The sequence below is a fragment of the Mytilus galloprovincialis genome, chromosome 7 (assembly GCF_965363235.1).
Source record: "Mytilus galloprovincialis chromosome 7, xbMytGall1.hap1.1, whole genome shotgun sequence".
Taxonomy (NCBI): Eukaryota; Metazoa; Mollusca; class Bivalvia; order Mytilida; family Mytilidae; genus Mytilus; species Mytilus galloprovincialis.
In genome coordinates, this window is record NC_134844.1 from 10,899,028 (window position 1) to 10,926,320 (window position 27,293).

The 27,293-nt window shown below is 33.0% G+C and overlaps 3 protein-coding genes across 3 annotated transcripts in view; 1 reads left to right on the forward strand and 2 right to left on the reverse strand.

Moving 5' to 3' along the window:
• LOC143082286 (cysteine--tRNA ligase, cytoplasmic-like) overlaps positions 1-27,293 on the forward strand; it is a 193,836-nt gene that overhangs the window by 115,801 nt on the left and 50,742 nt on the right. The window lies entirely within an intron of this gene.
• On the reverse strand, positions 5,441-11,149 carry LOC143082282 (protein sneaky-like). Its single transcript, XM_076257901.1, has 4 exons — positions 11,065-11,149; positions 8,591-9,557; positions 7,802-8,157; positions 5,441-6,862 (listed from the first exon to the last, which is right to left on the reverse strand). Exons 2-4 carry the CDS (start codon positions 9,545-9,547, stop codon positions 5,581-5,583), a joined length of 2,595 nt encoding a protein of 864 aa, XP_076114016.1. The 5' UTR covers positions 9,548-9,557; positions 11,065-11,149; the 3' UTR covers positions 5,441-5,580.
• On the reverse strand, positions 16,013-25,342 carry LOC143082284 (DC-STAMP domain-containing protein 2-like). Its single transcript, XM_076257903.1, has 4 exons — positions 25,284-25,342; positions 24,086-24,750; positions 23,195-23,292; positions 16,013-17,694 (listed from the first exon to the last, which is right to left on the reverse strand). The coding sequence occupies exons 2-4, from the start codon at positions 24,740-24,742 to the stop codon at positions 16,446-16,448; spliced, it is 2,004 nt and encodes a 667-aa protein (XP_076114018.1). The 5' UTR covers positions 24,743-24,750; positions 25,284-25,342; the 3' UTR covers positions 16,013-16,445.

A 27,293-nucleotide genomic window follows, 5' to 3' on the forward strand; every position in this document is an offset into this window, starting at 1 on the left:
TTTATGGGTGATATCACAGAATTAAAATATGAATCATATTTTTTTTTACAGATATTACTGATCAAAAACAATTCATCAGACAAAGTCAAACTTTATGTAAAAAATGCCTAAACAGTTCACAAATATATTTGTAATGAATTATCACCATGAAAAAATATTTGATATTTTATTATAATAATTTATGTCAATGTCACACATATAATTTGGTTTGAATACATACTATACATAGCCAACTTTTCCAGAAATATATTGCGTTCCCTTTGTCAGAAAACTGAAATGAGGATAAGTAATGTCATGGCCAAACAAAGATAAAACCTTAAACATTTCTCCATCTTATGGGATTAATTTTATGTAAATGGGCCATGTAGTTATTTGTAATAGTTTTTCAAAAAATATTGGTTTTTAGTTTAAGTGATTGGACATTATTTGAGTGGGAATTAACTTTTGTCCAATGACTGTATATTGCAGTAGTATTTTAAAACTGTACTTGAAACAATGACAAGGGTTAACAGTTTTAAACCATTGCTTTGACTTTGTGATATTATGTTGTCATTTCAATGTTATATTTAACTTTGTCATTAAAGTGCGAGGTTTGGCATGCCATAAAACCAGGTTCAACCCACCACTTTTATTCCCCTTTAAAAGTGTCCTGTACCAAGTCAGGAAGATGGCCATTGTTATAATATTGTTCGTTTCTGTGTGTGTTGCATTTTAACGTTGAGTCGTTTGTGTTTTCTCTTATTTTTTAGATAAGACGTGGCACGGTACTTATCTATCCCAAATTTTTGTATTTGGTTTTGATGTTATATTTGTTATTCTCGTGGTGTTTTGTCTGTTGCTTGGTCTGTTTCTGTGTGTGTTGCGTTTCGGTGTTGTGTCGTTGTTCTCCTCTTATATTTAATGCGTTTCCCTCGGTTTTAGTTTGTTACCCCGATTTTGTTTTTTGTCCATGGATTTATGAGTTTTGAACAGCGGTATACTACTGTTGCCTTTATTTAAGCCTATTCATTAACAATGGTTTTCAAACCAAAATTCAATCATGATAAGTAAAAAGTAGAGGAGATATTTAAGTCACTCCTGTTTTTGTTGTTGGTCAAGTTTTGTTAGAGCAATACAAATGTACTAGCTAATGAATTGACAGAATTGATTTCTTAATCTTGCTGGGTAAGACACTTTATAATGAACCTAGTAAGGTATTATCCACACATATTAAAGTGTTGTTTAAGACACTTTATAATGAACCTAGTAGTATCATCCAAACACATTGAAGTTGTAAACTTTAAAGACTTTAATACTGCAACTGTGCTATGTGTGTTGACCATTTCAGTCACTGATCATATAAATCCTTGTTTGTGTTTTTGTGTAGAGTGTCATGAAGGGTGCAGTTTAAATCAATTGTCTAAGTACATTGTTTTACTCATTTAACAAATTAAAAATTCTGATTAAAACTCTCCGAAGATACCAGGCTTATAATTTAGTGCACAAAATGTACTGTTTGTCTACAAAAGACTCACCAAAGATACCAGGCTCATAATTTAATGCATCATATGTACTTTTTGTCTACAAAGGACTCGCCAAAGAAACCAAGCTTATAATTTAGTACACCAAACATACTATTGTCTACAAAAGATTCACCAAAGATACCAGCCTTATAATTTAGTACACCAAACATACTTTATGTCTACAAACGACTCGCCAAAGATACCAGGCTTATAATTTAGTACACCAAACATACTTTATGTCTACAAACGACTCGCCAAAGATACCAAGCTTATAATTTAGTGCACCAAACATACTTTTTGTCTACAAAAGACTCACCAAAGATACCAGGCTTATAATTTAGTGCACCAAATGTTTTTTTTGTCTACAAAAGAATCGCCAAAGATTCCTGGCTTATAATTTTGTGTACCAAATGTATTTTGTATCTACAAAAGACTCGCCAAAGAAACCAAGCTTATAATTTAGTACACCCGATGTACTTTTTGTCTACAAAAGACTCGCCAAAGAAACCAAACTTATAATTTAGTACACCCAATGTACTTTTTGTCTACAAAAGACTCGCCAAAGATACCTGGCTTATAATTTAGTACACCAAACATACTTTTTGTCTACAAAAGACTCACCAAAGATATCAGGCTTATGATTTAGTGCACCAAATGTATTTTTTGTCTACAAAATACTCACCAAAGATACCACGCTTATAATTTAGTACATCAAACATACCTTTTGTCTACAAAAGATTCACCGAAGATACCTGGCTTATAATTTAGTGCATCAAATGTACTTTTTGTCTACAAAAGACTCACCAAAGATACCAGCCTTATAATTTATTGCATCAAATGTACTTTTTGTCTACAAAAAACTAACCAAAGATACCAGGCTTCTAATTTAGTGCACCAAATGTATTTTTTATCTACAAGACTCCCCAAAGAAACCAAGCTTATAATTTAGTACACCCAATGTACTTTTTGTCTACAAAAGACTCGCCAAAGATACCAGGCTTATAATTAAGTACCGGTACAAGAAATGTTCTTTTTGTCTACAAAAGACTAACCAAAGATACCTGGCTTATAATTAAGTGCACCAAATGTATTTTTTGTCTACAAAAGACTCGCCAAAATTACCAGGCTTATAATTTAGTACACCAAATGTTCTTTTTGTCTACAAAAGACTCGCCAAAGATACCAGGCTTATAATTTAGTGCACCAAATTTTTTTTTTGTCTACAAAAGACTCGCCAAAGATACTAGGCTTATAATTTTGTGCACCAAATGTATTTTTTATCTACTTTTTTGGTCTACATTAAGGTCCAAAGGGTCCAAAATTAAACTTAGTTTGATTTTAACAAAAATTGAATCCTTGGGGTTCTTTGATATGCTGAATTTAAAAATGTACTTAGATTTTTAATTATTGGCCTAGTTTTCAAGTTGGTCCAAATGGGGGTCCAAAATTAAACTTTGTTTGATTTCATCAAAAATTGAATAAATGGGTTCTTTGATATGCCAAATCTAACTGTGTATGTAGATTCTTAATTTTTGGTCCAGTTTTCAAATTGGTCTACATTAAGGTCCCAAGGGTCCAAAATTAAACTAAGTTTGATTTTAACAAAAATTAAATTCTTGGGCTTATTTGATATGCTTTATCTAAATATGTACTTTGATTTTTGATTATGGGCCCAGTTTTCAAGTTGGTCCAAATCAGGATTCCATATCAAGTATTGTGCAATAGCAAGAAATTTTCAATTGCACAGTATTGCACAATAGCAAGAAATATCTAATTGCACAATATTGTGCAATAGCAATTAATTTTCAATTGGAGTTATCTTTCTTTGTATAGAATAGTAGTTGATAATATATGTTGGAAATTTGCCAGACATGACTATGATGTCATTTTCTATTTTTATTTGCCAATAACTTTATGTAAATAACTTCATTGGAAATTTGCCAATATAAAATGTTGCTGATGAAGCTTTTTTTCCTTATCTTATCAAAAATGTTTTTAGATAATGTATATGTTGGACATTTGCCAGACATGACTATGATGTCATTTTCTATTTTTATTTGCCAATAACTTTATGTAAATAACTTCATTGGAAATTTGCCAATATAAAATGTTGCTGATGAAGTTTTTTTTATTGTTTTATACAATAAAAAATGTATATTCACTTTTACTACCAACCAATCTTTACCATTCAGTGATAACAAGCACTTTATTTTACATTTTAATATTTTATGATGTATTTAAAAGAGTAGTTATTGTTGCAAACTCCATTAGAAATTTGAATTGATATCAGTTTTGGAAAAAGGGAAACAGGGATGTGAAAAAAAAGGGGGGGGGTTTAAATTTTTCTCATTTCAGATTTCATAAATAAAAAGAAAATTTCTTCAAACATTTTTTTGAGAGGATTAATATTCAACAGCATAGTGAATTGCTCAAAGGCAAAAAAAAAACTTTTAAGTTCATTAGACCACATTCATTCTGTGTCAGAAATCTATGCTGTGTCAACTATTTAATTTTAGATTTAAAAAGTTTGAAGAAGAAATCTTTAATCGATTTTTAAAATCTTGACATTTGTTTTGTGTAAAAAAAACCCATGTAATGTCAAAAATTTGATCACAATCCAAATTCAGAGCTGTATCACGCTTGAATGTTTTGTCCATACTTGCCCCAACTGTTCAGGGTTCGACCTCTGCGGTCGTATAAAGCTGCGCCCTGCGGAGCACCTGGTTATAAATACTGACTTTTCAGAAAACGAAAGTATTATATTTCATGTCATAAGTCTAAGAGTGTGGACATAACTGGCCTTGTAATATTATGTATGGGGAGGGGGAGGGTAATGTCCACCAGCAGTGGCATATCATAAGGTGATGCATATTTCTGATAATGATAGGTAATGGACGTGATCAATTCATGTCATGGCTAGCAGGTTGTTTGTTTGTTTTTTTTCCTTCAAGGAAATGATATAGATTTTCTTTATCTATATAAATCTTTTCCTGAGGAAAGAAGACATTTCCTACGGATACAACAAGTTAAATTTACTCCTGTGTTGGAGTATTTCTATTGTATTGTTTCCTGTAACAGGAAATTAATTAACTTTTGTATTTGATTAATTTCTTAAATACAAATTAAAGACCTTACAAATTTAAACAATTTATTAGTTTGTTATTGATATTTTTTGTATTCTTGTCTTTCTTTTTTGCTAATGGGCTTTTTCTATATGCCTTTTTGGTTTCTTTATTACATGTTTGTTTGTTTTTATTGTGATCATGATAATAACACAATGTTTACTCCTGTACCCCTATTTGGACATTTTTACCTATAAAGTCTGTTTGTTTTGTTCACACATCTTTTTCACTACAAAGTAACTTTATGCGATTGTCTTACAAGTGAGAGGTTTAGCTAGATATAAAACGAGGTTAAATTCACCATTTTCTACATAAGACAATGCCAGTATCAAGTCAGGAAAATACAGATCCCACAGATGTTCTTGCTACGGTTCTTTGATGTATAAAATGCATGGCACCCACCCTACATGGGTGTCAGATTTAATACCCCGTACTTGATTTTACTTCGATATGTATTTACATATCCTGTGATCCCAAATTGAGGCATCACACAAGCTTTTTATTGCTGGAAGGGAAAAGTTCAGGTACAAGTATTTTTGTTACCCTTTTCAACCTTTAAGGTCTTTGAAATGGGCATGACTTCATCAGCATCAAATGAAGTACCTGAGCAAACTTTAAACTACAAAGAAATTTAAAAAAAAAAACCAAAGTCTCCATGTTGATGTGTTTTTACCTGAAGTTTCTGTTGCTATTTTTGTGCAGTGTCTATAATTGAGTGAATGCTGTGTCTCTATCAGGTGAAAAGCACTGTCTGTAATTGAGGATCATTGAGTGAATTTCAATGTCTTTTGTTCCTTAATTAAAAGAAAGAGAGAATTGGTCCACATATATTTATTGATTCATAGTACATTTTTTGGTATATATAGTATGACACTAAATGCACATACTTTACTTTTGTGAAGGATCCATGCTCATGGCAGAATGTTGCATGGGGTTGCATAGTTAATCATGGGGTGTCACCGTTTTGACATGTTTGATTTAGCATTACAAACAAGACAAATGTACTTCATATCTCCAAAACATTCCTCACAGTAATTAGATTGACATTTATCACATTGATGGAAGCGAATTCTCCCATCTTCCTTATTTTCACAGCTGATACATGTCTTATATTTAGGTAGACAAGGGCAGAAATATTTAGCAAATATCGGACATCGGTATTCCATCCATCCACGGAAAGTTATACGATTTTCCATATGGAATTGCTTGTTACGAGATATGACATGCTGGGTCAACCAATTCAACAGAGATTTTCTCTGGTGTCGTATTTTCTCGTGAAGATATTTCATCCTCTCAATATCTCGTTCTGGATAGAAGAATGTGACAATTTTCCTTCGTAAACGTAAACCATAAGCCTGCATTATAAGGAACACAAATGCAAAGAAGTAAAGGAAACTAAACTTGTAGATATTATTATCATCTGGTTTACTGGGAGTTGGGATACAAGTTGTTAGGTTAAACTCTACTCCAAAGTCTGAATCCAATTTGATAGTGCTTAGGAAAGCTCTTAAAAATGCTGAAATAAATCCACTGCCCTCTACTGATACATTCAGGTAACTGTTGCCACCGATATTTATATTCAGATTACCATAGCGATCAATGAGCATCAGAACAAAATAAAGGACATAGTCAAAGAAAATGATTACAGTTGCTATCAAGATATGAATTCCAATTTTAGTAATACCAGTTTTAGCATGATCTATTTCTTTCGATGATAGCCATGGTGACCGAGTGTCAGCGTAGTTTCTGCATTCCTTTCTCTTCAGCGGTAAAACTGATGGTTTTCCCTGTTCCTTACATTGCTGGTCGTAAGTCTTAAAAGCTTTTGAAATGTAGATATTGTCAAAGCGATCCTTACTGAGGAATTTCTTAAGGTAGAAGATTGACTTGAGAAATAATAACAATAGAGTGATGACGAGAATGTTACTGACTATACCAGATACTGTTAGAATCCATTTAGTTCTTGACTGTATGTCTGTTTTAACTTGGGAAATGATTTGTGCTGCTGTTTTTGAGGAATTGATATTCCCAATTGTACTGATATCTCCATCAAAGTCAAAATAAAAGAAGGAGATGACATCATTAAGGACAGATTTAACTGCAGTATTTGCACCTTCTATGACAGTGGATATAAATTTAATAGGCTTACAGACAAGTACATTGGCTACTTGGACAACTTTACAAACAGCATCAATGTCTAGAACCACACATATCTTATGCAAAACACCTCTTTTTGACCTACAAGGAAATTAAATGTTCATCATTAATAAACTGAAATACCATTAGTCAACTGATATTTTGAGGTACTTTTATTGTGTTTAGCAAACTTTGAGGCAATTTAGATTATGTAATTTTTACGAAATATTCAGTATAAAAAGTACTATGAATAATGCCAATATCATTCCTTTTTATCAAAATACTGAAACCAAACAAAGAAGGTGTTACACAAATACAACAAAGGTATAGATAAATGATGAAGCACAGCTAGTTGTTGCACCATTTTTACTTATATGTTCGCAGTAAGAATGTCCTGTACATTAAATTATGCTTAAATATTCTGTCATGGAATTTTCACACTTGTGTAAAGAAAAAGAATTCATTTATACCAGTAAAGATTCATTATTATTCATGAAGTATATTACTAAATAAAGGCAACAGTTATAGTAAACCCCTGTTCTAAATTCATAAATCGATAGAGAAAAAACAAATCCGGGTTACAAACTAAAACTGAGGGAAACGCATCAAATATAAGAGAACTACGACACAACAGAAACACAACATTAAAATGTAACAGACACAGAAACGAACTATAATATAACAATGGCCATTTTCCTGACTTGGTACAGGGCATTTCAAGAATAAAAATGGTGGGTTGAACCTGGTTTTGTGGAGCCAAACCTCCCACTTTAATGGCAATGTTAATTATAACATTAAAATGACAACATTACATGACAGGACTACATTACAAATAAATGGGAGAAAATATATGACAGAGAAACAAATGAATTAGTAGCCAACAAAAGGTACTAAATGTTTCTTTTTTTTGTATGATTTAAGTTGCAATCATCATGGTTTCTGTGTAATTCTAACTTACAATAATTTCAATGCATGTGGTTTATGTTTATTCTCTAACCTATTTTATAAGGGAATGTAATTTATGATTATTCTCTAACCTACCTTTTCAGTAAATGCTTTTTATGCAGTCGTGTTTTATTGGTTATCGTCTCAGCATTCTTAGATTTTAGATAGATACCATATCTTTGTAAGGGGGATTCTTGTCCCATCAACTGTTTAGCTAACTCTATTGCATTTTTCTCTTGCTCTGTAATAGCTCTCCTTCTTTTCCTTTTTTTCCCAAACAATCTACCTAAACCATTTCCTATTGACTCTCCAGTATTGGCCACATCTTTCCCAAAGTTGATAATATCCCTTGTAGGGTCAACAGATTTGAGGGCTTTTTCACACTCAGATTTAGCATTGTTAATTCCTTTCTCACATTTAGACTGGGCTGTATTAATACCATTACTGCATTCCTAGGAAAATAAATTGTAAAGTGAAAGTTTTGAAAGGGGGAAAAAAGAAGTGTATGTCTTCACATGATAGAACTTAGATATAAGTTATCTTAAAAATGATAATGATATGTTTGTTCATATACATTTTGCTGATATTTTGGTATCTTATAGTTACGATTTGTAATCCCCTACCATAGCCAAGATCAATTCAGTCATGCTCCTTTACAAATGGAAAAATTGCTGATTTTTTTTTCGTTTCCATTCTCTGACCGAAGTTTGCATCAGCAAACAAATGCTTTAAATCTTATACACAATGCTTATATTTATATATATGTTTAAAAGGTTATCAGTTCTACTTCCTAACAAGCTTCTTGTGAAAAAAAGAAAAGACAAATACTATTTCATTTCTTTTTTCATACCCTAACATAGGTTCACTAAAGTAAATAAAAGTTACCTTTGCTGCATTTTCTAGTGCATTCTTAGCTGCACTGAGACCATTCCTAAAAGCCTCAACTGCATCAGTAACTGGTGCAATAGCATTTTTGATAGAATTTGCAATGTTCCTAAGTTCGACAAGGCCTTCATAAATTCTCCTCTCTATTATTCTGATTGGTTCTTCTAGTTGACCTCTGAGGATGGAAGTCTGGTTATAGATCAGTTCCTGGGTGCAGGCCATTGATTGCGATGCTTGCTCTGCATTGTAAACAATGTTTACTACGGGACCAGCAAGTAACAGGGCGAATATAATGGACATGAATACAGTTCGTCCCTTTCCAGTGAACAGGTTGGGAACCATTAGTAAAAAGATACATCTCATGTGTGTAGACATGGCTAATGCTGCACATATAGGGAGGGAAAATCCTATTGTTATGTAGCAAGAGTTTTGTAGAGAATACTCATAACTGTATCTCAAAAGAACAAACAGGATTCCACAGGTAATAACACCTCCAAATATTCCAAAGATGCCTTTTACGATCCTGTGATCTCCACGGCTGCTGTTGACAATGTTCTTTCCAAAGGATTTGACTGGCTTTGGAACCAGTTTAGGAAGTCTGACACCTATAATATTTGAATGTCCAGGAACATGAGAAAGTCTTTTTTGTAAGATATTATCAGGAATTTTGGCCTTGTTTTGTGGAACCAAAGTTTCTGTACTTTCACTCTTGTTTTTGGACATCAGGACTAATTCGTCAGTCATCTTTTTTGCCATTAACATTCTTTTGACCTTGTCTTTAAATGACAATTTCCTGACAATGAAACTAGTTGGAAATGTGCCAGTTTTACCAGTTGACCTATTATGTCCCATTGACCAGCCGTTACCGACATCTTCAACGTTTGATATAGTATCTCCGACACAAAGGTTTATGTCTGTATCTGTGGTGGCCTGGTATGTAAATCTGACTTTATACATGATTGCAGACCTGGAATTTAAAACATTAAGAAGGATGATCTTATGATCTCTTAAAATTTTTATTTATTTATTCAGACAGCATAGGAGATTGATCTACTGTGTCATTGGGTTGCTGAATCATTGACTTAATAAACCACTTCTATTTTATTTATACTTGTCCTACTTATATGGAAATGTGATAGCAGGTACTTGCTGGATTTAGTTTTCCTAGAGACATAAACGTTATCCTTGAACTTCTAGCTTGGATTTGAAAGGTACTTTTAATTGTACCTTACCAATCTGAGGGAAAGTCACGTTTACTTGGCATAGTTATATATATTAAAGTAAATTGACAAATTACAAAGATAAAAGAAATTAAAAAGAACTATTTAAAACATAGACTATCATGTATAAATAAGTGTTTCCACTTTAATGATACAATCATGTTTTTTACATTCCCTTATCTGTGGCCAAGTTCGATGGATATCTAGAGTACTGATGGGATTGACATGGTCATATAATCCACCTGTTATGATTGAATATAGCTTTCCTGTCATTAGAACTCGAGGATCCCTGGGTTAGTGGCAGGGTTCCTTTAGATCGACTCGATATCCTGGATGTTATGATGTCAATCCAATCAAATTTGAATGTAAACATATTCAGAGTATGGGCCTTGTACCTCCGGTAATCTAGAGACCTTATGACTCTTCAAAATTATTTACCGTTCATATGGAACTCTAGTCAGAACTCAGATTCCATTCGAACTTGGCCTGTTAGTCACATGAATACATATGGTGAGGGGGACACAATGTTCTGTTTTATGGACATCCATGTGGTGAGGGGGACACAATGTTCTGTTTTATGGACATCCATGTGATGAGGGGGACACAATGTTCTGTTTTATGGACATCCATGTGGTGAGGGGGACACAATGTTCTGTTTTATGGACATCCATGTGGTGAGGGGGACACAATGTTCTGTTTTATGGACATCCATGTGGTGAGGGGGACACAATGTTCTGTTTTATGGACATCCATGTGGTGAGGGGGACACAATGTTCTGTTTTATGGACATCCATGTGGTGAGGGGGACACAATGTTCTGTTTTATGGACATCCATGTGGTGAGGGGGACACAATGTTCTGTTTTATGGACATCCATGTGGTGAGGGGGACACAATGTTCTGTTTTATGGACATCCATGTGGTGAGGGGGACACAATGTTCTGTTTTATGGACATCCATGTGGTGAGGGGGACACAATGTTCTGTTTTATGGACATCCATGTGGTGAGGGGGACACTATATGTATTTTTTATATAAAGAAAAATAATGTTAATTTAATTTGATTTTTCATACAAGGAGACATTTTTAGAATTAAATTATACAGTCATAATGAATTGACACAATATCGAGAAGAAAAAAAAATATTGAAAAAATTGTTGTTTTTGTTATACATTTAAGTTTAAATGCTGATATAATAAAGATTTAATTTATTTAAAACATTCATTTAGAAAATATAGTGTACAGAATCCAACTTACCTTAGTTTCTACAACTTTAAGTGGATATGAATATATGCATATTCAGTTGACCTCTGAACTTATCTGTCATGTCATTGTTTTTTATTGGTATGACCCATCATTGACAAATTAAGTATCAAATTGTTAAAAACAATTAGTAAATTAGTCTACGATTCATCATATATGTATACATACAAACTTCTATAAATAGTATTCATTGTGTAAATGTTACAAATTTATAAAGGGAGTCTGATATAGTTGTTACTCATTACTGTGCTATATTTTGTTGGTTATTTCTGGCCAAATAAGGTTATCATTTTCCCTTGGCCTTTTGAGGTTTACAGATAATAAGTGATACTAAAAATTAATACAATGAAAGGAGCCAATGAAAACAATAACAATTAAAATTTACCTATCTGCATAAGGAAGATTGAGAGGTGGCTGAGTAGAGCCAGGTTCAAGCAGGTGACTCTAGTTGACCCTCCATTATTGTCTTGTTTCTGTTATCACCTAACTGTTATTCACCCTCCTATATTTTCTTGTTTGTAATGCCCAAACTAGAGTGTTTCCTCCCATTATTGTCTTGTTTATGTGATCACCTAACTGTTATTCACCCTCCTATATTTTCTTGTTTCTGTAATGCCCAAACTAGAGTGTTTCCTCCCATTGTCTAGTTGTTTTGATTACCTAACAGTAACTCTCTAGTGTATCTTGCTGCCTTTTTTCTTGTACTTTAGTCTATTGGACATCATTATTTAAATTTAAAAAAATGTTGTGTTATATATTGGCATTAGGACTTCCAATTTCTTGCATTGAATGCAAAATTGTGAAATAAAAATAACCAAAATAGCCTTTTGGATATTCTTGTTGCTCATGTATAATTTTTGGACAAAACTTTGTGGGAAATGGAAATTTTAGGTCAGTTATTTGAATTTTGACATATTATGACATCATAGTGTAATGACAAGTAAAATTAAAATCAGATTGGTTTATATTGTTGTCAACTTTAGATACAATTTTATCAATATGGATTGATTATTTATTTAAAATAAATTGAGACATTACAGAAAATGATTAAAAAAATTATATGTAGGGTTTATAGAATAGTAGTGGTCTTATGTATACACATGGAAAAAAGTATTGCAACACCTAATTGAAATTGAAATTTAAAAAACACTCTTTATTTTTTTGTGATATAATTTGGTAAAATAGAAGTAATTAAACATTATTTAAGTATCACCTGAGTTTAATCAATAAATATCGACTCGATAAGTTTTTATCTGCACATGCAGCTACTGTACCCGTAAACAGCAAAACAGCTGTTTTTATCCTCATTGTTTTCAACACTTTAAATAACCAAGTTTTTAAAGTTATGTGATTGACACCTTGTAATGGGTCCTTGTCAGCTCTTAACCGAAGCAAGATGGCATATTATCAGCATAAGAGAAGCAGTGATATCGTTGTAACAACTGAACGTATTGTTGGTCATCACCATTCCACTATAAGTCGTTTTGAGAATAAAAATCAGGCAATAAACGCTGTGAAAGACCTTCCGAGATAATGAAGACCCCTTTACCATTTGCTAGGGGAAATCAAGCATAATGAAGGTTGGTCAGAAGGAAACCCATTGCATACAAGACAATCCTAAAAAGAGAGTGGTGGCCATCCAGGAAGCTTTTAACAAGAACTGTTCGCGATCGACTCATCGCTACTGGTTATCGTGCTATAAGACCATTTCGGAGACCTTTGCTAACAAACAGACACACAGTTTTCCGTATCCAATGTAGTGCAGAGCTCGCCAAAGTTGGAAATTAGCATCGTGGAGGAAGATCCAATGTTCAAATGGAATTTGGTTCATCTTCCTTTGCCCGATCGTAGCCCGGATTTGAACCATATCGAGCATATTTGTGACACTATTTGGCGGAAAGTGCGCGAAAGGATACACCAGTTCAAACACATCATGAAATAAACAATGTCCTTCATCAGAAATGGTTGCTGCTACCTTAGCAACAAATTAGTCGATTTATGGCAGCAATCAGAAGACGTTTAGATGCGGTTATCCGTTTCAATGGAGGCTGCGCATAAAGTACTAATTCTTTGGCGTATAACGATCAACCATGATGTGAACAGTCATCTGAAGATTAATTTTGAAATGTCTGACATTGTAAAGTTCGACTACAGTAAAAGTTGTAAAATGCATTTTTTTGTACAAATAACACTTTATTTTGTTATTAAAAGTGTGGTTATTTAAAACATTTTTTTTTCAAACATTTTTTGTTCGTTTGAATGCCAATGTTATCATAAACTATGTTTCAATAATATTATACACATATTTTATTATATTTCATCCAAAAAAAGAGGCTGATTTTTCAAGTTTTAAAAAATCAAGGTGTTGCAATACTTTTTTCCATGTGTATATAATTAACTAAGTGACTTGTAATTCTCCGAAGAGATACATAAAAACATATTTGAGACTAGCAAACTAAATCTAATAAACCAATATAGTTATTCAGTCTTGTGCATATAATTAGTTACATAGTGCACTAGTGACCTAATACGATATATATGGGGTGAGAGTTCGTTCTCACCCCCATATGAAATTTACTGACACCATATATATCGTATTAGGTCACAAACCTCGAATCCCCATATGAAATTTTCTGACCCCATATATATCGTATTAGGTCACTGGCACACTATGGAAAGAATTTATCTTACTGACTATCTTAATATGTGATATTTAGACTAGCTAGTGGCCTATAAAAGTGACCTAGTCTTCAATTCTGTTTCAAAAACAAATGCTAACAACTTTTCTCACCGCCGTGTTGTTTGTATAAAGGAACACAACTCCACTACTAACCTAATATGGAATATACACGGTCTCCACGCGGTTGCTCTTAACCAATCATATTCTTAGAAATGTATAGGAGGTAAGATACATGGTAAACCAAGCCCTAATTTGGACCTGATAAGGATCTTCCACCACTGTATTGGATACCTAAACTGCATAAGTGTCCTTACAAACAACGGTATATTGCTGGGTCTTCCAAGTGCTCCACGAAACCTCTTTCTAAATTATGTACATCTATTTTATCAGCAATCAAAGATGGGCTTCAAAGTAATTATGAAACTGCCTATTCTAGAGGTGGCATGAATCAGATGTGGATACTTATAAATTCCAAAGATCTTTTAGAGTACATACAATCTAACTCTCTTTCATCTTGCAATAGTATTAAGACATTTGACTTTTTTACACTTTACACAAGTATTCCAGATTCCAAACTAAAAGACTAATTGAAAGAGTTGGTATTGCTTTGTTTCATAAAAAAAGAATGGCCAACGTAGAAACAAGTATCTTGTCTTAGGGAGGGATAAATTCTTCTTTGTAAAGGACCACTCTGATTCAAGCAAAAAATACTCTGAAACTGACATTATCAGGATGCTTGATTTCTTGATTGACAACATATTTGTTACGTTCGGTGGACATGTTTTTCCACAGACTGTCAGCATTCCAATGGAAACCAATTGTGCCCCTCTTCGTGCCGACTGGTTTCTTTATTATTATGAGGCTGATTTCATACAGAAGTTAGCAATATCCTTTAACTCTACTTTCCACTATATTATAGATGATGTTCTTTCGTTAATTAATTCAAAATTTGGTGACTATGTTGAATGCATCTATCCCATCGAACTAGAGATAAAGGATACAACAGATACAGTTAAGTCGGCCTCATATCTTAACTTACATCTAGACATTGACAATGAGGATCGGTTGCAAACAAAACTTTATGACAAAAGAGATGATTTCAGCTTTCCAGTTGTGAACATTCCATTTCTAATTAGTAACATTCCAGCAACACCTCACTGGACATTAAGCCACCAACAATCCAGCAACACATGGATACGGGGTATATATCTCCCAATTGATAGGATATTCCCGAGCTTGCATTTCCTCTCATGATTTTCTTGATAGAATGTTACTGCTTACAAGGAAACTATTAAACCAAGAGTTCCAAATGGTGAAGTTGAGATCATCCCTTCGTAAATTTTATAGACGCCATCACGAGTTGATTGACCGGTATGAAATAACAGTTTCACAAATGATATCGGATATATTCCTTACGTTGTAACCACAATCCCCTTCCCTTTCATGAATGTGACTACCGAATTAGACTATATACTGGATTTGTTATAAAATTAGCAACACGATAGGTGCCACATGTGAAGCAGGATCTGCTTACCCTTCCAGAGCACTTGAGATCACCCCTTGTTTTTGGTGGGGTTTGTGTTGCTTATTCTTTAGTTTTCTATGTTGTGTCATGTGCACTATTGTTTGTTTGTCTTTTTCATTTTTATCCATGGCGTTGTCAGTTTATTTTCGATTTATGAGTTTGACTGTCCCTCTTTTATTCTGATGCTGCATCAATACATTCAAAAGTATTTCTTATTCCTTGGCCATTTAACTCTTTCTGGAATCCAGTGTATAAAAAATAATAATCCATGTGTGGCTGCCGATAATCTCAGAAGATGATGGGATGAGTTTATGGGTCATTACTTTCATAAGCTCACTGGATGAACCAAAATGTGCTTACAGGTGTTAATGAAATTGCCATCATTGTGGAATATGGATGGTGCTCAAAGGGGATTTTCATTTATCTCAAACTGAAATACCTATCTCCAATGTAAATTAAAAAGATCTATATCAAAGGTTAGACTTTATCATCCAACAGAATCAATGGAACACAAATGTCATACTCCTGACTTTGTACAGACATTTTCTGAAGAAAATGGTGGTTGAACCTTGTTTTATAGCTAGTAAAATATGCCACTTGTATGACGGTTACTTCGTGTGGTGAGAGTAGTCCATTGACATACTGGCGTCTCATTGGAATATACCTCACATTTCTTTGTTGATGTACATTAACATAAAAATAAGCGGGAATAGAATCTATAAATAAGATAAATAAGATAAATGAAAATATTTAATAATAGTAAAAAGCAATACTTGATGTATATTCATAAGCAAAATTACAGCTTGAAATAGCTGGAGACTAAGAGCTGTTTGGCAATTTTGAAATTAAGATTGAGTGATCCTTCTTTATGTATATATTCCTTGTTGGAGGGGATAATATGCTTGTGTGTTAAATTTGTAACAAATTGGCTAATAAGGGGTGCAAAAATTAAAGAGTATTTATAAATTTGCCAAATAACATCACACTTTTTTCGAGTTGCCTTCAAGTTTATACAAAAAACTTTGTTACATTTCTACATATATAAGTTGAAAACTGAAGATTGTATGTTTTTCAACTAATCTTGGTGAACATGGGGTCTGTATTCTTCACTTAATCTTATATTTAAAAAACAATAAATATCAGATATATAATATAAACATGTTAAACATGTTATTTTCTACAGATAGGACAAGTATGTCCACAATCATTAAAACAATCAGAACAATAAGTTGATGTGCAGTTTGTGTTTTTACATTCTTGTAATGTACAACTGGACCCTTGAATAGCTCCACAGTTCATACAGAATTTTAGATCTGTTTTTTTCACTTTAAAGCAGGGACATATTGCAGATAACATTTGTTTTACAGACATTCTCTGCTCAGCAATTTTTTGATTCTTTATTGAAGTAACATGTTGTTTAATGAATGTGTGCCTTCCCTTGCGGTTGTAAAGGATTTTCTTCTGCAGAAAAGCAATACGTTCTTTTTCCTGTTCAGGATAGTAGAAGGCACATATTTTACGATTGTATCTTGCTCCATAGGCTTGCAGTAAAACCAGGAGAAGAGCAGCTGCATAAGCTGAACAAAGAACTGGAATGTCCGTAGCATCTGGAGGTGTAGGACTTGGCAGGCATACAGTTGTATTATAGCTAGCTTCGTATGTGTTTTCAATGTTAATGTTATTTATAAAACTGTTTATAAAAGCAGCCATTTGTCCTCCTCTGACCTTTAGGTTTATTTTACTTTTTCCAGTGACCTCTACATTTACCTGGCCATACCTGTTTACAAGGAACAATATGTAGAACAGTACGTAATTAAGGAACACAATCAGAGCACTCAGTAACACGTGTAGGAGGAGCTGAGAAATACCCATCAAACTCTGACTTCTTTCTTTTGGAGACATCATAAAGGATGTACTATCTGTGTAGAGTTTCTTTTCCTTCTTTTGAAGAGGTAACACACCCTGTTGTCCTTTCTCTCTTATTTTAGAATCATAACCCTTAAACTGGGAAGTTATGTAAATGTTATCAAATTCATCCTTGGCCAGATAATTTTTCAAATAAAAAAATGATTGGGTTAGGAGCAACAGAAGGGAAAGAGCTAAAAGTTTGCTCATAATTTCCACGATGTAAGTAAATGTTATTTTCTTGTCGGTCAGAGCTTTCTCAATCTCAGCAATGAATTCTTTAGCTGTTTTAGTAGCATTATAGACCTTGTCATTCTGAGACTTCTTGATGATGTTAAATTGAAACCATTTATCGATATCTTTGACCAGATTGACAGCAAAATCAGCAAGTTTCTTAGCTGCTTTATCAAGTGCTTTGACTGGTGAACATACAAAAGATGGTTTGAGTATAATGCAGACCTTGTTTATATCAAGGATTTTACAGACTGCTGTGATATCTAAACGTGGAACCCACCTGAAAAAGAGTATAATAGTTACTGTTTTAATCCTGGAACATATCTGTGAAAGAGTATACTAGTTACTGTTCTAGGAACATATCTGTAAAAGAGTATACTAGTTACTGTTCTAGGAATATATCTGTCAAAGAGTATACTAGTTACTGTTCTAGGAACATATCTGTCAAAGAGTATACTAGTTACTGTTCTAGGAACATATCTGTAAAAGAGTATACTAGTTACTGTTCTAGGAATATATCTGTAAAAGAGTATACTAGTTACTGTTCTAGGAACATATCTGTCAAAGAGTATACTAGTTACTGTTCTAGGAACATATCTGTCAAAGAGTATACTAGTTACTGTTCTAGGAACATATCTGTCAAAGAGTATACTAGTTACTGTTCTAGGAACATATCTGTCAAAGAGTATACTAGTTACTGTTCTAGGAACATATCTGTCAAAGAGTATACTAGTTACTGTTCTAGGAACATATCTGTAAAAGAGTATACTAGTTACTGTTCTAGGAATATATCTATAAAAGAGTATAATAGTTACTGTTCTAATCCTGGAACAACTCTGTAAAAGAGTATACTAGTAACTGTTCTAATCCTGGAACATATATGTAAAGAGTACACTAGTCACTGTTCTAATCCTGGAACATACCTGTAAAAGAGTATACTAGTTACTGTTCTAGGAACACATCTGTAAAAGAGTATACTAGTCACTGTTCTAGGAACATATCTGTAAAAGAGTATACTAGTTACTGTTCTAATCCTGGAACATATCAGTAAAAGAGTATACTAGTCACTGTTCTAATCCTGCAACATATCTGCAAAAGAGTATACTAGTAACTGTTCTAATCCTGTAACATATCTGTAAAAGAGTATATGTAAGCAAAAATTTGTTCCTGTGAAAAAAGTTCCAGTGGAACTAATTTCACAGGAAATATGTTCTGGGAGAACTTTTTTCACAGACAATTTCTATATAATTTGTTCCATCTCTATGAAATAAGTTCCACACTTTACTTGGTGAAATAAGTTCTGGGTTGGTGAAATTTGTTCCTTACCTAGTAAAATAAGTTCCATGTTTGTGAAATTTGTTCCTCACCTGGTGAAATAAGTTCCTTGTTTGTGAAATATGTTCCACTGGTTAAACAAGTTTTCTTATATACTAAGCACTTGTCATCAGTGAGTTTAAAGTCATTATAAAAAACATGTATTATATTGCATAATGTAATAAATAAAAAGTGTAAACATCCAATTGGATCATGTGGAGTAAAGAAAAAGTTTAATAACATGCTCAAGTAATAATACTAAAAATGGCACTTATGAGCCAGGAAAGAGTAGAATAAGAAATAATAATAAAAGTCATTCCGAAAAAAAGTATTATAGTTGAAGATGAATATTTGTACTTTTTTGAAAAGGACAAAGTGGCTGATCAATTATATTAAAAGACATAAAGAAACAAAATACACGCTCTTTAAAAACTGTGCAATGACCATTGCTACTAAGTACATGTATGATTAGAACACCAATGACAGATCATCAGGAAATAAGGAGGTTGAATACCACATAAACGATCAAACATAGATACATTATCATCGCTTTTATTTCTTATCTTTATCCTAAAGTCATTCCTTCAATTCCAAATGTACCCCATGCAAGCACAGAACTTATTTTCTGTGAAATAGCTATAGGTTCGAGCAGAACATTTTCATTGATTTCTATAAAAATACCTTCGTTTAAAACTAATATCACAAGAACTTATTTCACTTTTTTTTTAAATTTTAATATTGGAACAAAATTCATGGTGCTGTGATTTTTGTTCCGGAACTTATTTCACACTTGGTTAAAAAATTAGTTCTAGAACAAATTTTATAGTGCTGGAACATATTTTCTGTGACATAAGTTCCGGTGGAACATATTTCCTATGAAATTTGTTCCGGTGGAACAAATGTCACGCCGGAACAAATTTTTTGTTACATATACTAGTTACTGTTCTAATCATGGAACATATCTGAAAAAGAGTATACTAGTTACTGTTCTAATCCTGGAACATATCTGTAATAGAGTATACTAGTTACTGTTCTAATCCTGGAACATATCGGTAAAAGAGTATACTAGTCACTGTTCTAACCCTGGAGCATATCTATAAAAGAGTATACTCGTTACTGTTCTAATCCTGGAACATATCTGTAAAAGAGTATACTAGTCACTGTTTTAATCCTGAAACATATCTATAAAAGAGTATACTAGTCACTGTTCTAACCCTGGAACATATCTGTAAAAAAGTATACTAGTTACTGTTCTAGGAACATATCTGTAAAAGAGTTTACTAGTTACTGTTCTAACCCTGGAACATATCTATAAAAGAGTATACTAGTTACTGTTCTAATCCTGGAACATATCTGTAAAAAAGTATACTAGTTACTGTTCTAGGAACATATCTGTAAAAGAGTTTACTAGTTACTGTTCTAACCCTGGAACATATCTATAAAAGAGTATACTAGTTACTGTTCTAATCCTGCAACATATAAAGAGTATACTAGTTACTGTTCTAATCCTGGAACATATCTATATTAGTGTATACTAGTTACTGTTATAATCCTGGAACATATCTGTAATAGAGTATACTAATTACTGTTCTAATCCTGGAACATATCTGTAAAAGAGTATACTAGTTACTGTTCTAACCCTGGAACATATCTATAAAAGAGTATACTAGTTACTGTTCTAATCCTGCAACATATAAAGAGTATACTAGTTACTGTTCTAATCCTGGAACATATCTGTAAATTAGTATACTAGTTACTGTTCTAGGAACATATCTGTAAAAGAGTTTACTATTCACTGTTCTAATACTGGAACATATCTGTAAAAGAGTATACTAGTCACTGTTCTAATCCTAAAACGTATCTATAAAAGAGTATACTAGTTACTGTTCTATTCCTGGAACATATCTGTAAAAAAGTATACTAGTCACTGTTCTATTCCTGGAACATATCTGTAAAAGAGTATACTAGTTACTGTTCTAATCCTGGAACATATCTGTAAAAGAGTATACTAGTTACTGTTCTAATCCTAAAACGTATCTATAAAAGAGTATACTAGTTACTGTTCTATTTCTGGAACATATCTGTAAAAAAGTATACTAGTCACTGTTCTATTCCTGGAACATATCTGTAAAAGAGTATACTAGTTACTGTTCTAATCCTGGAACATATCTGTAAAAGAGTATACTAGTTACTGTTCTATTCCTGGAACATATCTAAAAAAGTATACTAGTCACTGTTCTATTCCTGGAACATATTTGTAAAAGAGTATACTAGTTACTGTTCTAATCCTGGAACATATCTGTAAAAGAGTATACTAGTTACTGTTCTATTCCTGGAACATATCTGTAATAGAGTATACTAGTTACTGTTCTAATCCTGGAACATATCTGTAAAAGAGTATACTAGTTACTGTTCTATTCCTGGAACATATCTGTAATAGAGTATACTAGTTACTGTTCTAATCCTGGAACATATCTAAAAGAGTATACTAGTCACTGTTCTAACCCTGGAACATATCTGTAAAAGAGTATACTAGTTACTGTTTTAATCCTGGAACATATCTTTAAAAGAGTATAATAGTTACTGTTCTAATCCTGAAACATATCTATAAAAGAGTATACTAGTCACTGTTCTAATCCTGGAACATATCTGTAAAAGAGTATACTAGTCACTGTTCTAATCCTGGAACATATCTATAAAAGACTATACTAGTTACTGTTCTAATCCTGCAACATATCTATAAAAGAGTATACTAGTTACTGTTCTAATCCTGGAACATATCTGTAAAAGAGTATACTAGTTACTGTTCTAGGAACATATCTGTAAAAGAGTTTACTAGTCACTGTTCTAATACTGGAACATATCTGTAAAAGAGTATACTCGTTACTGTTCTAATCTTGGAACATATATGTAAAAGAGTATACTAGTTACTGTTCTAATCCTGGAACATATCTGTAAAAAGTATATTAGTTAATGTTCTAGTTATTGTTCTAATCCTGCAACAAATCTGTAAAAGAGTATACTAGTTACTGTTCTAATCCTGGAACATATCTGTAAAAGAGTATACTAGTTACTGTTCTAATCCTGAAACATATCTATAAAAGAGTATACTAGTTACTGTTCTAACCCTGGAACATATCTGTAAAAGAGTATACTAGTAACTGTTCTAATCCTGGAACATATCTGTAAAAGAGTATACTAGTTACTGTTCTAATCCTGGAACATATCTGTAAAAGAGTATACTAGTTACTGTTCTAATCCTGAAACATATCTATAAAAGAGTATACTAGTTACTGTTCTAACCCTGGAACATATCTGTAAAAGAGTATACTAGTTACTGTTCTAATCCTGGAACATATCTGTAAAAGAGTATACTAGTTACTGTTCTAATCCTAAAACGTATCTATAAAAGAGTATACTAGTTACTGTTCTATTTCTGGAACATATCTGTAAAAAAGTATACTAGTCACTGTTCTATTCCTGGAACATATCTGTAAAAGAGTATACTAGTTACTGTTCTAATCCTGGAACATATCTGTAAAAGAGTATACTAGTTACTGTTCTATTCCTGGAACATATCTAAAAAAGTATACTAGTCACTGTTCTATTCCTGGAACATATTTGTAAAAGAGTATACTAGTTACTGTTCTAATCCTGGAACATATCTGTAAAAGAGTATACTAGTTACTGTTCTATTCCTGGAACATATCTGTAATAGAGTATACTAGTTACTGTTCTAATCCTGGAACATATCTGTAAAAGAGTATACTAGTTACTGTTCTATTCCTGGAACATATCTGTAATAGAGTATACTAGTTACTGTTCTAATCCTGGAACATATCTAAAAGAGTATACTAGTTACTGTTCTAATTCTGAAATATACCTGTAAAAGAGTATACTAGTTACTGTTCTATTCCTGGAACATATCTGTAAAAAAGTATACTAGTCACTGTTCTATTCCTGGAAAATATCTATAAAAGAGTATACTAGTCACTGTTCTAATCCTGGAACATATCTGTAAGAGAGTATACTAGTTACTGTTCTAGGAACATATCTGTAAGAGAGTATACTAGTTACTGTTCTAGGAACATATCTGTAAAAGAGTATACTAGTCACTGTTGTTTTCCTGGAAAGTACCCGTGAAAGAGTATAATTGTTACTGTGAAATCTAACCATGGAACAAAAAAGTACCTGAAAAAGTATATACATTTTTAGCCATGGCGTTGTCAGTTTATTTTCGATTTATGATTTTGACTGTCCCTTTGGTATCGTTCGTTCGTCCCCCTTCTACACCATGGTCAATTACAATTAATTACCAATTTTCAGTGTTAAGTTTTCTGCTTAGGTTAATTTGACAGAATATTTCAAGCAGCAGCTGAATCACAGTTTTTATCTATTGTTTGTTTTAATTAATAATCAAATGATTCTGATGTCAGACATGATGAACGATTGATAATAATATTTACGTTGTAGCTCTACGAAGTGTCTTCCTACATTTATTGAATGCATTGCTGAGTTCTCTTGTACAGTCACTATACACACTGTTCATCATTCTGTCACACTCCTGTAAATATATGAATTATAAACATAAGAGATCTCTCACAATCAGTAAACAGTTACTCCTATATTCCAAATACAGAATAAAGGTACATTATATTGACATACAATGAGTTTGATTTAATTATCTTCAAAATACACACTCCATAAGTAATATTCATTTAACACTGCTTAACACTCTACTTAATAAGTGTTTTTACCTGTGAAGCTGTATCCCGTTTGACATGGACTAACTATTAATACACTGCACCATTCACCTTAATTTCTGTTTTACCTGTGAATCTGAATATACTCAGCACACTGCTTAACTATTTTACCTGTGAAGCTGTATCAAGTGCACCACTGACTTATTATTTCAACCTGTGAAGTTGTATCCAGTGCACCACTGACTAATTATATTACCTGTGAGGCTGTATCGAGTGCACCACTGACAAATTATTTCACCTGTGAAGCTGTATCCAGTGAAACACGGACTAATAATTTTACCTGTGAAGAAAACCACTGACTTACTATTTTACCTGTGAAGCTGTATCCAGTGCATCACTGACTAACTATTTTACCTGTGAAGAATACCACTGACTTACTATTTTACCTGTGAAGCTGTATCCAGTGCACCACTGACTACTATTTTACCTGTGAAGCTGTATCCAGTGTACCACTGACTTACTATTTTACCTGTGAAGATGTATCCAGTGTACCACTGACTTACTATTTTACCTGTGAAGCTGTATCCAGTGTACCACTGACTCACTATTTTACCTGTGAAGCTGTATCAAGTGCACCACTGACTACTATTTTACCTGTGAAGCTGTATCCAGTGCACCGCTCACTTTCTGGACACCATTTTTAACAGCAACAAGAGCGTCATAAATTGGTTTTATGGCTCTATCTATTTGTTTTCCAATTTCCTTTATATCTTTAGCGTGTTTGTCCAGGGCATCAGTAATTTTCTCAATTGGTACCTGAAGCTGCTGTCTGAGAGTGTGTGACTGATTCTGAAAGAGTTCAGTACTACAGGCCATACTTCTTGATACTTCTGAAGTATTTATAGAGATGTTTTTGATTGGTCCTGATAACAGGAGTCCAAATATAACTGCCAAGATGGCTACCCTTCCTCTACCAGTGAATAGACTAGGAATCATCAATACCACGATACAGCGGACATGGACAGATAGTGCTAGACCTAGACATGCTAGGGCTGTGACTCCAATAGATATATACCCAGCTATATTTAAGGTAAAACCAAAACTGTAGATTAGCAGAACAAACAGTAATCCACCAGTAAAAAATCCACAGAAGATACCAAATATAGCCTTCAGGCAGGTGAATGTATGGCGGTCACTTTTAAATAGTTTGTCAGGAAATCTAAGGGCATCATTGTATGAGGGTGGGTCTTCAGCCTTTGTCTCTTCAAATCGAAGTTTTGATTTTCCTGCTTTTTTTTCCACATGTGTCATTTTTCTACCTGTAACAAGTAAACAAATTTTGCCTACTCTTTGTCAAATCAAACTAAGTTTAGCTATCAACGCTGACAGAAGGATCTTGTCAAATCAAACTTAAGTTTAGCTATCAACTCTGACAGAAGGATGTTGTCAAATCAAACTTAAGTTTAGCTATCAACTCTGGCAGAAGGATGTTCACTGATTATGTTGCCCATTTTGTTTTCATTATTATTAGCTTTTGAAGAAAGAAAAAATAAAGCTTTTTTTCAAATTTGACCAGCTACCTCCACTTTTCTTATAAAAAATTCATAAAATGAAATTAACTACATCACTGCATTATAATGATAACTTGGTTGAATTCTTGTTATAACTTTTACAAAAGATATGAAAATTCAATAGATCTACAGTTTTAAGCCAATTATTTTAATGCTTCTACCTAAAAGAATAAGTGCACAGGTATAATTTTTCTTGCATTTGTTATTTCTTTTTTAGTAAATGTAGTTCTGTATTTTTTAACTATGAGCCTTCCATTTTAAAAATAAGAGAAACAACTTACCTTCTGAAGCAGTTTATACAACAGAAATATTTGATATGAATATTTATTTTCAGGGAAATATTCTTGGATACTTATAACCATTGAAATTCAGGAAATAAACAATTACATTACAATACTTGATAAGTGTTTCTCTCTGTTCATTCAAAATTCTGACTCAACCTGAATTTGTTTTATCCAATCAAACTGTTCAACTGGTCAGAAATTTTAACAATATGCTGTAGAAAAACAACAGTCATAATACAGTCAAAGTACAATGTAATATAAAGCATACTTATTCTCCTGGAAGATTTGGTTTTCAAGGCATTATTTCTATTCAAGTTTTGCTTAAGATTATTAATTATTGTAATATTGTAATGCTTTAGTTAAGAGTCCTGAGTGAGTGTCAGCCACCTGTGATGAACAGAAATTTAAATCAGCACTCAATAGAAAAGTATAAGCAAATAAATTTTCTCCAAGTAACTTATTCCACATAGGTAATAGATAGAAATTTCTTATAAATGGTTTCATAAATGTGTTAAGGCTCTTATTATACTTTACATATAACTAGCTTTGTCTTCATTGAAATTCCAAGACCTCATGCAACTAATAGTAAAATTGAGAATGGAAATGGGGAATGTGTCAAAGAGACAACAACCCGACCAAATAAAAAACAACAGCAGAGGGTCACCAACAATGTAGCGAGAAATTCCCGCACCCGGAGGCGTCCTTCAGCTGCCCCCTAAACAAATATATACTAGTCCAGTGATAATGAACGCCATACTAATTTCCAAATTGTACACAAGAAACTAAAACTTTCTTCAAAAGTTAATGAATTATCCATAAAATTAAATAGTTTTTATAATGGTTGTTTGTCAGGTTGTAGTCAGTACATAAAATCTATTGAATACCAATGTTTATCAGCTTAGACAGTTTTTATGCCCCACCTACGATAGTAGAGGGGCATTATGTTTTCTGGTCTGTGCGTCCGTTCGTTCGTCCGTCCGTCCGTTCGTTCGTTCGTTCGTTCGTCCGTTCGTTCGTTCGTCCGTCTGTCCCGCTTCAGGTTAAAGTTTTTGGTCGAGGTAGTTTTTGATGAAGTTGAAGTCCAACCGACTTCAAACTTGGTACACTTGTTCCCTATGATATGATCTTTCTAATTTTAATGCCAAATTAGAGATTTTACCCCAATTTCACGGTCCACTGAACATAGAAAATGATAGTGCGAGTGGGGCATTCGTGTACTGAGGACACATTCTTGTTAGGCATGGATTCTTGTCAACCCACAGGATATTGTTAAGATTAGGAAATGGGGTAGGTTTATAAATGAGACAACTATCCACTAAAGACCAAATGATGTGCATGTAACAACTATATGTCACTGTTACCTACACTTTCAACCATGACCAAAACTCTTACTCTGCCCAAGAATGCCTGAAATTGGGGAACAAAATGTGAAACTTTTGAGTTCATTAAACACATATATAAGGGAGTTTTTTTTCAAATTCAATTAAGACACATATAGTTGTGCTAAACTCAAATTTTGTTTATGAAGTTATTAATTAATATGTCGTTCCTCAGAATAGGGTTGTTTTTCTAGGAGAAATTATATGATCTGTTATAATCTCACTTTTCAAAGAAAACTTTGAGTGTTTATTGAATTATTTTCTAGAAAATGGACAAATATTTGGAGCTTTATCTCATTTCCTGAGGAAGACTTAAAGGAAAAGAGTCATTCCCTATAAACAAAGCTGTTTATATCTATTTCCTGGTCATTAGATTGTGCTACAGAAAGCTGTGAGAAATTGTTGAATTTTTCGAAAAACTAAGGATTTTCTTACCCCAGGAGTAGATTACCTTAGCCATATTTGGCACAACTTTTAGGAATTTTTGATCCTCAATGCTCTTCAACTTTGTATTTATTTGGCTTTCTAACTATTTTGATCTGAGCGTCACTGATGAGTCTTATGTAGACGAAACGCGCGTCTGGCGTATAAAATTATAATCCTGGTACTTTTGATAACTATATTAAAC